Source organism: Rousettus aegyptiacus, unplaced genomic scaffold, assembly GCF_014176215.1.
Source record: "Rousettus aegyptiacus isolate mRouAeg1 unplaced genomic scaffold, mRouAeg1.p scaffold_m13_p_5, whole genome shotgun sequence".
Lineage (NCBI taxonomy): Eukaryota > Metazoa > Chordata > Mammalia > Chiroptera > Pteropodidae > Rousettus > Rousettus aegyptiacus.
This window is the reverse complement of record NW_023416308.1, coordinates 15,532,157-15,546,313: the sequence shown is the minus strand read 5'-3', so window position 1 is coordinate 15,546,313 and position 14,157 is coordinate 15,532,157. Positions and strand designations below refer to the sequence as shown.

At 37.0% G+C, this 14,157-nt stretch overlaps 1 protein-coding gene across 9 annotated transcripts in view; it reads right to left on the bottom strand.

The window, feature by feature from the left end:
* The window catches only part of PRR14L (proline rich 14 like), a 48,547-nt gene that overhangs the window by 22,122 nt on the left and 12,268 nt on the right, over positions 1-14,157 (bottom strand). For all 9 annotated transcript variants that reach the window (XM_016129530.2, XM_036221445.1, XM_036221446.1 and 6 more), the window contains one exon: positions 7,552-7,621. In XM_016129530.2, the coding sequence (XP_015985016.2) occupies positions 7,552-7,621 (70 nt within the window). The remainder of the gene's footprint in view (positions 1-7,551; positions 7,622-14,157) is intronic.

The window sequence follows — 14,157 nt, the reverse complement described above, 5'->3', positions numbered from 1 at the left end:
CGAAGGACTACAAGATGGACCTGAATGTCGTACTCAAGCATCGTCAGAAGCTTCCATTCTAAAACATTAATAATGCAGACTCACAATACAATGGCTTATATTAGATGACATTAGATGACCACTTCTTATACCTGAACAAATACTAAATAAGTTACCTCTTTGAAAGAGGAGTTATACATAAAACCTTATATAAAAGAGCTTAATCTGTAAGTTGACTATCAGTCTTGAACCCAATTTATAATAATTGGTTCCCTACAAGATTGGTCATGAGTTGGTAATCAATGAAGCTGAGTGATAGGTACAAAAGGTTTAGCATGCTCACCACTTTTAAATAAATTTGAAAATTTCCATTATAAAACATGAAAAAAACAAAAAATAACTTTCTAAACAGAATGTAAATACAATTCATAAAGGAATTTTTAAAGAGTTTCTCTGTAATCCTAAGTACAGGCTTCAGTATAAAATTTCCCAAACTTTTTAACCTACCAAAAAAATTTCATTCCCCCTTCCTTTTTAGTAAACAAATGCAAAATTATACACACTCATGTGATTATGTGTATATACAAAACAGAACACTTAAAACAGATAAAGCAAAATGCAAATCAACCTAAAAATCTAATTCCCACTAGAATATAAACTCCATGAGGGTAAGAATCATGTCTGTCTTGTTCTCTCCTCTTCATCAGAGTCCAGCATAATACCTGGCACATAATAGCACTCAGTAAATATCTGTGGAATAAATGAATACAGTTAGGTCAAATCAATAAAACACTGTCTTCCTAAGGCTTTCATTTCTCACTTGGTAGTGAAAGAAGCAATTTTGAGACAAAGGGCAGCAACTGAGCAGCAGGCCAACTGGGCCTTGTGATATTACTTACCTCTCAGTCTGTTGCCTCCTTTGAAAAAGAGGGGAAGTACACTTACCTCAGTGCTAGTTTGAGAGTTAAATTAAATAATACATGTTAAACATCACCTGGTACAATGTCTGCCATTTAAAGGAAAGGTGCCTCTCCTTTGTTCTGCTTTCTTTGATTCTTATTTTATTGGACCTGATATTTAAAGTGATAAACTTAATAACTAGGCTATAACACAGTATTTAAAAATATTTGGAGTCAGCAAATATTAGTTGGATAAATGTACACTGGATTTGGTTAAGTTTTCCCAGTCACTGACAAAAGGTAACCTCAAAATCTTAAGGCCACACACAGTATACAGTGTTTTGAAACTAGTCCACCTTCCTCATCACAGCAATTTTACCCTATGTATCAGTTTCTAAGCCTGAATACTCCAAATGGTTTGATCATCTCTCTCCATTGGATGCTATAGCATTCATCAAATCATTCATGTATATTTTGGACCTTTCCACTCCATTCTTGCACCATCCTAGTTGTATTCCTGATTATATCTGCTCAAGAAAACTCTAACACTCTTCATCCATCACCAAACTATCTACTGTACAAGGCACTTAAGGCAAAACTCTCCCTCAGAGCCCCTACCTGATAGAAGAATGCCTGTTTTCCCTATAAGTCAAGGTTTGGGAAGGAGGCAGGGGAATACCCAGGCAGCATGGCAGAAGGCTGGGTAGGGAAGATGCATAACATATAGCTTGAAAGCAAAATGATACTCTGCCTACTCTTGAGCTTCAGCAAGTTTGAGGCAACTTTGTTTATTAGAAAGTTTTCATATGGCTGTGGAATACTGACATCATCTTCATCAACAATATGGGGAGAAAGACGGTACCTATAAAGACTTATAAAGAGTGGGTGAGTTAATATACATAAACCTCTTAAAAGTGCCAGGCAGAGTCCATGCTTGGTTAGTGCTAGCTAGCCACTCCTTGGATCCCCAACATTCTTGCACAACATCTCTATCAAACACCTCTGTAATACTGTTTCTCAATTATTTATTTACTATATAACCTTCATAAGACTGGAGCCATTTGAGGGAGGAAACTGGATCTTAATGATCACTGTGGACTCCGTACACAACACTGACTTTGGTACATGGCAGGCACATAAATAGATGTTGGTTGAATGAAGAATTAGAAGATCAGGGGAGTTGTAAAACTATTAGGTATACTCAATCCAGTAACTCCACTTCTGGGTATATATCTTAAGAAAATGAAATCATTATCCTGAAGTTGCATCTATACTTCGAGTTCACTGTAGAATTATTTAAAGTGGGCAAGGTATGGAAAACAACCTAAGTATGCATCGGTGGATGAATGGATAAAGAAAATGTGGTACAGATATATTTTAAAAAGTGATCAGGTATACTGTAGGGTAAAATGTATTTCTTTGAGGTATGGGCTCATTTAAGAAGCATAGGAGTTTCATGAATTCAGCTGAAAATCCTGGACTTGTAGTTTTATAACAACCATTTAAAAAGTGCTTATGTTTACAGAAACTGATGAACTAATCCTAAAACTCATATGAAAATGCAAGGGTCCAAAACAGTCTTAAAAAAAAAAAAAAAGGTGGCAGACTCACACTTCCCAATTTCAAAATTTATTACAAAGCTACTGTAATGAAGAAGTGTAGCACTGGCAAAGGATAGACATAAAGTCCAACAGAAAAAACTGAGAATCCAGAAATAAACTCTAACATTTATAGTCAGTCAAAATTTGGACCCTAGCTCACATCATAGAAAACCATTAACTCAAAATGGATCATAGACCTAAATGTTAAGAGCTGAAATGATAAAAACAGAAGAAAACACAAGAGTAAACCTTCATAATCTTGAGTTAAGTAATGATTTTTTAGCTAAGATACCAATAGTGCAAGTGATAAAAAAAGACAACTTCACCTGTAATGAAGGATAAATTGGACTTCATCAAAACCAAAACATTTGTGCTTCAAAGGACAATAGCAAGAGGTGAAAAGACAACCCACTGACCAGGAGAAAAAATATGTAAATTATCTATGTGATAAGAAATTTGTATTTAAAATATACAAAGGGTCCTTACAACTCAATAATAAAATGACAAAAATCCAAATTTAAAAACAAACAGAGGGAGCATAACTCTCTACTCCTTAAGTGTAGGCTGTACGTAGTGACTTTCTTCCAAAGAGTACAGTGTGGAAAGGAAAGGGAGTAACTTTACAGTGGAGAAACCTGCTAAACATAGACTTACCTTATAACCCAGCAATTCCACTCTTAGGTATTTATTCAACAAAACTGAAAACTTACGTCCGCACAAAACCTGTGCACAAATGCTAAGAATGGTATTATTCCTAATAGGCAAATGTCTATCAACTGATAAATGGAAAAAATTGAATATTATTCAGCCATAAAAAGAAATGAAGTACTTATACATGCTACATCATGGCTGAACCTTAAAATCTTTATGCCAAGTGAAAAAAGTCAGTCACAAAGGATTACATATTGTAAGATCTCATTTATATAAATGTCCCTAAGAGGCAAACCTATAGTGACAAAAGTAGAAAAGTGGCTAGAAGCAGCTGGGAGTAAAGTGGAATGGGGAATGATTGCTAATGGGTATAAGGTTTCTTTAGGAAGTGGAGAAAATTAAATTATGGTGATGGTTGTATATGAAAAACCATTGCATTGTATATTTTAAATGGGTGAACTTTACAGTATATAAATTTATTTCAAAAAGTTGTTTTTAAAAAACTGTTTGTACTCAAATTATCATAAAAGTACCATAAAATTTAGATTTTTTTGGGTGAAGCGGCGGGTGTTCTCTCCGTATAACCGTAATTTGAGACAGACATCCTACAAGGATGCAATAGTATTTCTGTCCACACCTTTTCCTGGGTCAAAGAATTAGCTGGCTGGACTGTGGAAACTAAATATGATATCAGACAACCCTACAAGCTTTTGTCATCTCCTAAGTTTCTGTTTACCACTGAACATCTGGCTCTCTAAATTACAAATAAATTAACAAATAATGAAAAGGATTCAACTCCTTAATTGGAACTCTAATAAATTGCTGGTAGGAATACAAAATAGTACTAATACTCTGGAAAAGAGTTTAACAGTTTCTTATAAAATTAAACATATACTTTCCAAATGACCCAGCAGTCCCATGCCTAGGTATTTGCCCTAGGTGAAATGACAAATCATGTCCCCACAAAAACTCACACACAAGTGTTTATAGCAGCTTTATTCATAATTGCCAAAACTGGAAACAATTCAAATTTCCCTCAAATGGGAAATAAACTGTGCTACAACCAGACAATAGGATATTCTTCAGCAGTAAGAGGCAATGAAGTATTGATACACACAGTAATATGTATGAATCTTAAATGCACCATGCTAAATGAAAGAAGCCAAGACTCAAAGGGTACTCCCATATGATTACATTTATAAAACATTCTGAAGAGGTAAAACTTTATGGACAGAAAACAGATCACTGGTTGCTATAAGGGCTGGGGTTGGCAAGGGGACTGACAATAAAAGGAGCCTATGAAAAATTTCTAGGGTGATAGTAGTTACACACTGTATGTTTGTGAAAACTCACAGAACTGTATATACACTAAAAAGAGTGAATTTTCACTGTAAGTAAAATATACCTTAAAAAAAATTCAGATCCCCAAATGTCTAGACTTCTTCCATGTTGTCTGGTATAATTTTTCAACTTTTCATCCCCTGAAGTATAAATTATAGGAGGATAATGACATAAAAAGGGAATACAGAACAGGGAATATTCATTCCAAAGCATAAAAACAAATCAATAAACTCCGCGAATCTAGATGTATATAAGGTATAAGGGCTTTATTGATAGGTTCATTCCATCTATACTGTTTAATTTAATCACATAACAGAAATAGAGGCCTTTAAAAGATTATTTCAACTTTAATCGTTCTAAATAATTCAAAATATCTTGTCCCCAGAATTACATAAGGTAGTTTTCCCCTCCTGGACTGCTTTCACCACTGCGTTAAAATGTAATCCCATAATGCTCTTCCAATTTCTGGTGACCCTCCTATTTCAGAGAATTCCCAAGACTGCTGCTGTGGGAACTAAACTAAGTCCTATAGTAATGAGTGGAAACTAATATTTGTTTTATTCCTGGTGCCCATTCCATCTTTCTTCTATATACAACCTTCCCAAAGGAACCTAGTATAAGAAACTCTCTGAAAGCAAAACAAAACTTGATAATGTCAGTTTGTAAAACAGTAAACAGAAAATTATGGTGCAACAGCCACATTAAAACTCAATGACAGAAAGGAAGAGGCACCAGTCAGAGTGTCTGACAGGAAGACATTCTTGCCTTGTGAAATGGTCTCTCAACTAATACCTATCAGTGCTCCCCCCATGCTGCTTCTCTTGGGTGTGCCCTACAGCAATCACAAAATAAGGAATGAAATATAAAATAGCATCCTACCACTTAAAGACTCTTTTTGGTTAACACAAAAGTCCTTTTAAAGAATTAAGCTTCTTCTCATTTCACCAAAATGAGCCACAGCAGACATATGACTCTATAGGACCTCAAAATTCTGGAATACCACGTAACTTGGGAGTACTGTGAATAGGATGTTTATATTGAAAAGGAAAAACAATGAACCAAGGGGAGACTTAGCTGCAGTTCACTTAGTAAACAACTCAGTGCAAAGTATCCAAATTCATGCCTCAGAAAATTTATAAACTATTACAGAACAGACCTTCGAGGTACCCCATTCAGAGTAATCAAAACTTAATATAAATAAAACTAGTAAAGCAGTTTTCACAGTGCTCGACAGGGCAGACATTTAAAGGTAGCAAAGCTATATTAGATTTTTATCAGAAAAACTTAAATCCAATATGTTCAGGACTAGGAGCTATGATCTGGGGCCAAGTAAAAATGTGGCAGCTGGGTTCCTAGGGAGGAGAAACATAATTTACTTCTCAATCCTTTAGTGCATAAGTTGGTAGATGCTTGACCTTGATCTTGGCAAAACAGCTGAAATGCTGGCCATGCTACCTTAGAGCATGTGCATCTTTTTAACTCAGATCCATGGTGGTGGTGGCATGTCCTGTTTGCGTGCTCCCAGGGCTGAATTCTTTCACAGACCTGCCTTCATAGAACTTTCCTTTCTGCCTTGCTATGACTGGCTGGGATTCTGGACAGCTGAATTTGTTTCCTCATGTGTAACAGAAGGACACTTTGGAAGGTTCTTGGGGGACTGGATGGAAGAACGTATCACAGTCAGGTATTAAGTCACTGTTGCTAAAAACTCTAGGAAAACCCTCATCTAAAATGACCTTGCACATGGCTTGGGAGGAGGGGAATAATTCATTTTACCAATTTAAGTCATTAAAAAGGAATTGTATTTGGACAGGAAGAATAGTTCCACCAAATAGTTATATCTGAGTGCATTTTAGAAATGCTCATCTTATCCACAGTCCAATGCACACCAGGTTTTAGGGGAGAGTAACCAAGTAAGTCTGAGAAGACAGATTTCCTCATAGAAAATAACTCTGGTTTTCCTGTTTAAAAGGTCAGTTCAATTGTTAAACGAAAGTGTAATTCAACACATGGGCAATAAATTTTGTGGTTAAGATGTAAGTGAAAACTTACGAATATACCAATACTGGAGTCCCACCAAAAAAATCTTTGGGGGAGGGGGTGTTGGTGCATTAAATACATCCCTTGTTAGGGCCCCAAGAGGCGGGTGAGACTTATATACAAAGCAACTTTTCTCATCTTCAGAGCTTTAATCTACACTGGACAGCTGAGCCTTTGAGCCACAGAGAAAATGTCCAGCAGCAGGGAGCAGGGTGATAAACTGGGACATGTGTCCTTTCTCATAAGGACGATCTGTGCTTCCTTTTCTGTCCAGGCTGCCAAAAAGCAGAGAGTCAAATCTGATGTTATATCATAGTAACAACATGTTTACACAATTAAACATTATTTGCTGTATCTTCTTTTTTTGAGGTTCTGATTATTCTATATTATTAAACCTTAATTGTACAATATATACATATAGTCCTCTGTAAAGTTACCTACGATTATTTTCAACCTGGGGCAGAAGAATAATCCTGGCTCTCTTTCTCCTGGGCTTTGGCTTCCTCCTCAATCAATCGACCAATCAGTCAAACAAAAGGTAACATCTCAGATACCTATATATAACCAGTGCTTTGAGGAGCAAAACAAAATAATGGAAAGGAAACTGCTTTGAAAACTGTCCAGGCGACCTGGAGTGTACGCTCTCTCCTGTCCCTGCCCAGGAGGACAAGAAGAGTTGCAATGCCACAGTGCTGACCGCACTGGGTGGATTCTTCCTCTATCCACGTTAACCCTTCCATACAGGCAATTCTGTTTTATAAAATCAAATAAAAGATTATACATCAGCAATTAAGGTGCAACACAATGTCAATAGGGAGTCATGGAAAAAATGGGAAGCAAACTATTGTCAAAAAATAAGACACTGCTCGATAATACAAGGATTCTTCAAGTGCGTCCAGGGGCAGTATCGAGAATTTCTAGAGTTGAGTCCATATTGTAACGCAGGGACCTATAATCCTTACATTCCCAATGCAAATGGAAAGTGAACTGAAACAGTGTGTAACTAGTGGAAAAGGAAAATATTTGGGGGAAATAAATACCTTTGCTCCTTAGACAATCTTCAGGGAGGTCTGTGCATAAAAGTTCTTTGCTTGATGGCATCAGGTCCTCCTGAAGTAAGAAAATTAGTGGTCAGGGAGGATTCAGAGATAACTGTGGTCATGCATGCAAATTATCCTGAGAGACTTCTATATGACTCTGGGAAATTTACCAGCAGTTGCAAAGATCTGGAACTGAAGGAAACCTCAAATTTAAATAAATATAATCAACAAAAACTTCCTCATCTCTAGAACTGAGCTTGGAAAGCTAAATTTCCCAAGGTCTGGACAATAACAGAGGTTTAAAATGTTGACCTGCAGATCCATAACTTCTGAATTAAGAAACAAACTGCAGCAGTATAACCTAAATTTCATTTGAAAACATCAGGAAATTAGATGTATCTCAGTCCCTAACCATCCCAGATATCATACAGTCAATTTTCTTTCCAAAGGTCTTTGAAGGGCTATTTGTTTCTTTTCATCCCTCTTCATAGGAGAAGGGGATATGGGAGAACACCATTAACAACAACTAGTTTCCTCCTTCAAAAGGAATTCAGAAAAATGGGAAGGGGTAATGACAGAATACACAGTGTGTGGCAGCAAATGGCTTGGAGCCCAATAAGGTAAGGGGTTCAACCCGGTTTACCAGTTGGAAGACACCAAGACGAAAGATGGCTGCTCAGAAAACTTTCCTTCTGAGTCACCTCTTTTCCTTTGCCCTAGGATTAAAAGACTTCTTTCACAGTGACTTAATTATTAGGTACTAGATTCTGACATTGCATTCATCTGAATCTACAGATTCAGTGAAATTATTGCTACAACTTTTAATAATTTTTATAACACATTTTTAAACACACACACACACACACACACACACACACACACAAAACCATCTGGACTCTAAGCAAAGTTCTGTAGTAGAAACAGAGCCCAGGAAGGACAGAGAAGATAAAAGCAATGACAAGTACAGGTGGACACAGGTAGAAATAAAACATCATCATTGGAATAGACAGATAACTAGCATAGACTGTCATATATGAAGCAGCACTATTTTTTCATTTTCTATTGAAGCTTTCATGTGCAATACTATTACAGAGCATGAACTTAGAAAAAACATCTTTTAAATAACTTATGTGTAACACTACCATGTCTGCAAAAAAAGTATGAATTCTAGCATGATGCCAGGGTGAATTTATTTGTAAACAGAGAAAAGAGAAAGCTCTTAGCATAGAAGGATGGAATTAGAAAATCACCATTTGGCAATCACCACAGTAATAATTATCTTAAGTAGGAAGCATCAATAGATGTTAAAACTAGTGGTAAAAGTTTGAATGAGAAACAAACATTTACACACTTTCAAAGTATCTTCCCACAAGATAAATATTACACAGGAAAAACTAAATTCCACTGTGGAGAAATCTGGCAGACCCTACCTGAACCAAGTGATGGAAGGAATGTCATGTGCTTCCAGAGAGGATGCACTGAGAAGAACTAGCATCACTTCTGTGGACTCCTGCACCCAAAATGAATAACTGGAATCTAATCAGGAGGAAACACTGGACAAACCCAAATTGAGAGAATTTCTACAAAATAAATGGCCTATACTCTTCAAAAGTGTCAAGGTCACAGGCTGAGGAACTGTGACAGATTAAAGAAGACTAAAGAGACATGCCAACTGAATGCCACAACTGACCTTGAACTTTTCCTAGATCAAAAAAACATTTTTTTTCTTTTGCTATGAAAGACATCAGTGTGACAATTGGCCAAATTTAAATGGTCTGTAGATTAGAGTACTTGGATCAGTGTTAATTTCTTAATTTAGATGATGATCATTTAATAGAATGTTTGCTAGGAAATACATATTGAAGTATTTAGGCATCACATCTGCAACAAATACTCTCAAATTATTCAGGGAACAAAAGCAAATGTGGTAAAATGTTAACACTTGAGGAATTTGCATAAGGGTCTATGGGAATTCTTTGTACTATTCCTGCAACTCTTCTGTAAGTCTCAAATCCCTTCAAAATAAGAGGTAAAGAAAACATCTTTATTTGTAGTTAAGTTGATCTTTTCTCCAAAATGATACTATTCTCCACTTTTCCATTTCTCAAGCTGAATGAGATGAAATCAGATGCTATCTGGAATATTTTTCAGGTTAATACTTTATGGAAAAGGCAGAGTCCCAGAACAAAAGATTATGGAATAAGTCAGACAGAGCTCGATTCCAAGCTCAGGACTCCTACCTACTAGCTACAGAGTGCTGAGAGCAAGCTTACAGGTGGTTGTAAGAATAAATAGGAACCATATAAACACCTAGAGAGACATCCCTTCAGGACTAGGTGCTCCATGAGCAGAAGCTATTATTCATTAGATCTTAGACACATTATTCTTTTCTGTGAGAAAAGCCAACAGAACTCTTACCAACAGATTCTGCTGTCATCTGAAGCTTTCCTAGGCCTACAAGGAGCCCTATAAAGGGAAAGCTAAGCTCATGTTAGCGACATACAGGTTCTTTAACATTCCAAAGGACTCTGGTGGGCTTCTGCAATTAAATTAACCCCACTGGCTCTGGCCCCTGGAGGGGCTGGTATGATTTTAATTTTGTCCCACCTGCTGCTCTAAGGAGGTGTACTTAGATGGAGGCCCTAAAATACCCTGGTAGAGTGCCATTTCAACTGGTAAGGCCATTTCCCCTTCTCCTTGATTAGCCATGATTTCTAAGAGAAAGAGAGAAGCAGAGGCTATGTCCCTGCTTTGCTGACTTCTCTTAAAATGTTCTGAGTTTAGAAAAACAAGGGCTGGAAATCCTACAATGTTTGAGATCTCAAATATGACCAGGAATTGACTAGGTTGAAAAGGAAACAGTGTGAGGCTGAGGTCAGATGTGAGGGACCCCCTAACCATCACCACCACCACCACAGATGTGGTCAATCTCCAGATCAGGCGGGAGCTCTCCCAGTCTAGGGCCTCAAGGGCACATGAGATAGCTCACCTGCAAGCTATGGACGTACAGCCTAATAATCCCATAATTCCTCTCACCCTCTCAAGGTCAGCCAATCACATAATGAACACTTGCAGAAATTTAGTGGACACAATTTCCTTTTCCTACAATATTTTATCAGCTAAATTCTCTAACTTCTAGGATTCCCAGAGGTAGAATTTGAAACATTTCTTCTCTACCACCCAGATTTTGTTAAATATAGACATCTGATCATTAATGTACCAACATTTCCTGCAAAATATCTTGAATGAATAGACATCCATGATAAAAGTTCACATGGATCCCTCTTTCAAACATCGAGTGAGATAAGTGCTATAGTTTATAGCATTCTATCAACTATATAACATAGAAACCCCATATAATAATTTTTTTTAACTGACAGCAACAAATTCTTTGCCTTGCACATCCAACAAGTCATCCCCCTGCCCACTGTTTTGAAATCGAAATCAATTTCTTATGCTTCTCCAAAGTTTTGGCAGATTTTAGGAGGGTCTAGAAAACCATTCTTACTATTCATCTGTAATCTTATTTCCCATTAAAAGTTGGCTGTGTGTCCTGGAAAAACTACAATTCTCTGACTCATTCCTATCAGACCAGTTTAGAGCAGGAGAAAAACACAAATACCTTAAGGAGAGAAATTAATATACATTAGGCTCTTCGGCTTTTGTAAGCAGGATAGTTAGAAACTCCTCAAGGCCTGATGTAAACCTAAGCCGTGGGCCCTGCTTTAAACCAGGCCCCAGAGAGCTCCTCCAAATCTCAGCTTCCTGAGCTCTTGAGCTGGAGGCAGAGGCAGATAAGGAAGGGCAGTGATGGCCCCATCTTCAGATGGGACTGCCTATACACTGAACTAACTATGCAATGACGGGTACACAAAATGGAGCAAATGAGGTATTTCCTACTTACTGACATTTGTGGAAATAGCTGTGATTACATTCATAGTAAAGAACACTGAAAATAAAGCAAACTTTGTATTTCTAGATGTATCTTTCAGTTTCCTACACTTGCATATCTAGAGAGGAACAGCTGTAGAACAGTAACTTTAAATCTTTACAAAGCTGAAAAAAGGAATTTTCTTTCATGTACCTCAATTCAGAGAAACTGATGACTTTAAGCGTCGATCAAGGTAGCTGGGTAAGACATTTAATATCATTTCCCCATAATGAGCTAAGAGAATTGTTAAAATAATTAGGAGAAAGTTCAATCTGAAGTCTCAGCAGTATGCCACTGGTGCTTTGGTCATTTCTTTGCCAAACACTTTTAACACTATGACATGAGAACCACAGGAAAATCACCACTGTGAGGACAACAGTGCCCTTGCAGACCTGGAAAACAGCTTATGGCCACTAATTTTACTACTGAGTATGAAGTTCAGATTTTTTCACCTTTATGTTACTAAAAATGAATTCTTTCCAAAAAGATTCCCTTTTAAGCAAACGGTAAACACTTTCGCACCACTGCAATTTCCCTTAGGGTCACAGACTCTTACAGCAACAAGTAAATTCAATGGATATCTAGTCCAACTGTCTTTCACTTAAGTAGTCATACAAATTGCATAAGACTGCCATTAAAAAACAAGTTTCTCCAATGGCATAACATGCTTAAAGTGATCAATAGCCCTTGTGCTTCCTTACTTGATATTCCCTGTCCAGATACCTTCAGGATCTGTCAAAAAATGATACTGAGCCTTCATATGTTACAGCTAACAGTTCAAAAAATTTTCTGTGTTGAGCAAGATTAAAATACTGTATTTTGGAACCAAAGCTATTACAATATATTCAACCCAGGCGTACCTACTACTATGAGGGAGGGAAAAAAGGGAAAATATATAAACATTTAAACAAGCTACAGCTTGTATCTAAGCACCAAGTAAAACAACAAACACAATGTACAGTTTTCAATGTTAAATCATGTTGTGTGGCTGTCACATACCATCTCTTTATATCTTAATCTTAAGTAAGACCAACCTTTTCCACATTCTGGCTGGCAACCTTCACGTGCAACAGTTTTCTTCTCTACAAATGTGGAGTTTGGAACTGAATACATTCTTTCACCATTCAGTTTGGCTTGTGCAGCTGTCCCTTCCACGGCGCCTGTTCTCACATAGTTTCCCTTCCTTTTCGCCTTCCCTCTCTCCTCCCTATTAACAGTGCCCCCGATCAAAGCACACTATTAATTACAAGCTTTTATACCTTTTGGACACAATCATAAGGCAAGCAAGAATAATTTTTTCTGGCTTACCTTTTCATGACTGAAACATTTCATGAGTAAGTGCAGTCACAAAAGGACAAAGACTGTAAAATTCCACTTATACGAGGTACCTAGAGCAGTCAAATTCACAGACAGAAAGGAGAATGGTAGATTCCACAGAGTAGGGGGAGGGGTAACGGGGGGGTTATTGTTTAATGGTAGTTTCACTTGGGGAAGATGAAATGAATTTTTTAGATAGATGGTGATGATGGTTACACAATGTGAACACTGAACTGTATACTTAAAAATGATTAAAATGGTATATTTTATTATTACGTGTACTTTTCCATATTACAAAAGCAAAAAAAAAGACCAATGCTTAAAAATAAGTTGCTTCATAAAATAACTACTTTAACAATAACAAAAGCAACAAAGAAACTCTGTAATGATTTTAAGAGATGTTTAATGAGTGAATGAAATGAATATTTAATAAAACCAGTTTAGGCTTCATCAGAGCCCAAGAGAAAAGTGTAAACCTCTAATCTAAATACTGGAGCACTTCTCCATGAAATGGGAAATTCACCAAGCCAACTTAATTTTGTTATACTCATTCAGTTCATGTAATACATGCCTGGAGAGCCTAGGTGGCTGTCTTCCACAATTTCAGCAAGTTCTTATTACTGGAGCAGTGCTCCGCTGAAATCACTACCTTGACTGATTTTGGTCCAGAGGAAACGAGACGTGGGCAGGTAGTAGGAATCTCTGAGTACTTTCCCCAAACTTGAGCCAGTGCATGAACGTGGGCCTCTTGTGGGTTTTAGATGAGAAACGGCTGAAGAAAAACATCTTTGTGGAATTCTGCTAAAGGCAAATCATGGACTACTAGAAAAATCAGAATCTCAGGGTGGAAAAGAACACCTCTGAAGTTGCTTGTCCAAACTAGAATCACCTTTGCTATACTCCTGACAGTCACTTAGTCTTTTGATAAACGATTTCCCCACGCAAGCTAATTCATGCCTAGATTTGTCTGTTAAAAATTACTTCTCCTATTGAGTTAAAATGTCACCCTCTAACAAGAGTATTTTTTACAATTATTATATTTAAAAATTTTTGCGTTTATAAATACTTAATTCAGAAGTAATTTCTTTCAGATGTACAAATCTGTAAATATTGTTCCAATATGACCTTATTTGAATCTTAATGGATCCACAACATCCTTTTCTGGGACATAGATCCAATCCAGGGTCCCATGATGCATTTAGTCGCCACGTCTCCTTTAAATTGAGTTTCTTAGGTATTCGTCCTTCATGACTGACTCTTTTGGAAAGAAACTCTCTCGATGTGGCTTTGTCTGATGTTTCCTCAGTAGTCTCTGGTTATGCATTTGGGGACAGGAATCCCACAGAAATGACCCTTGC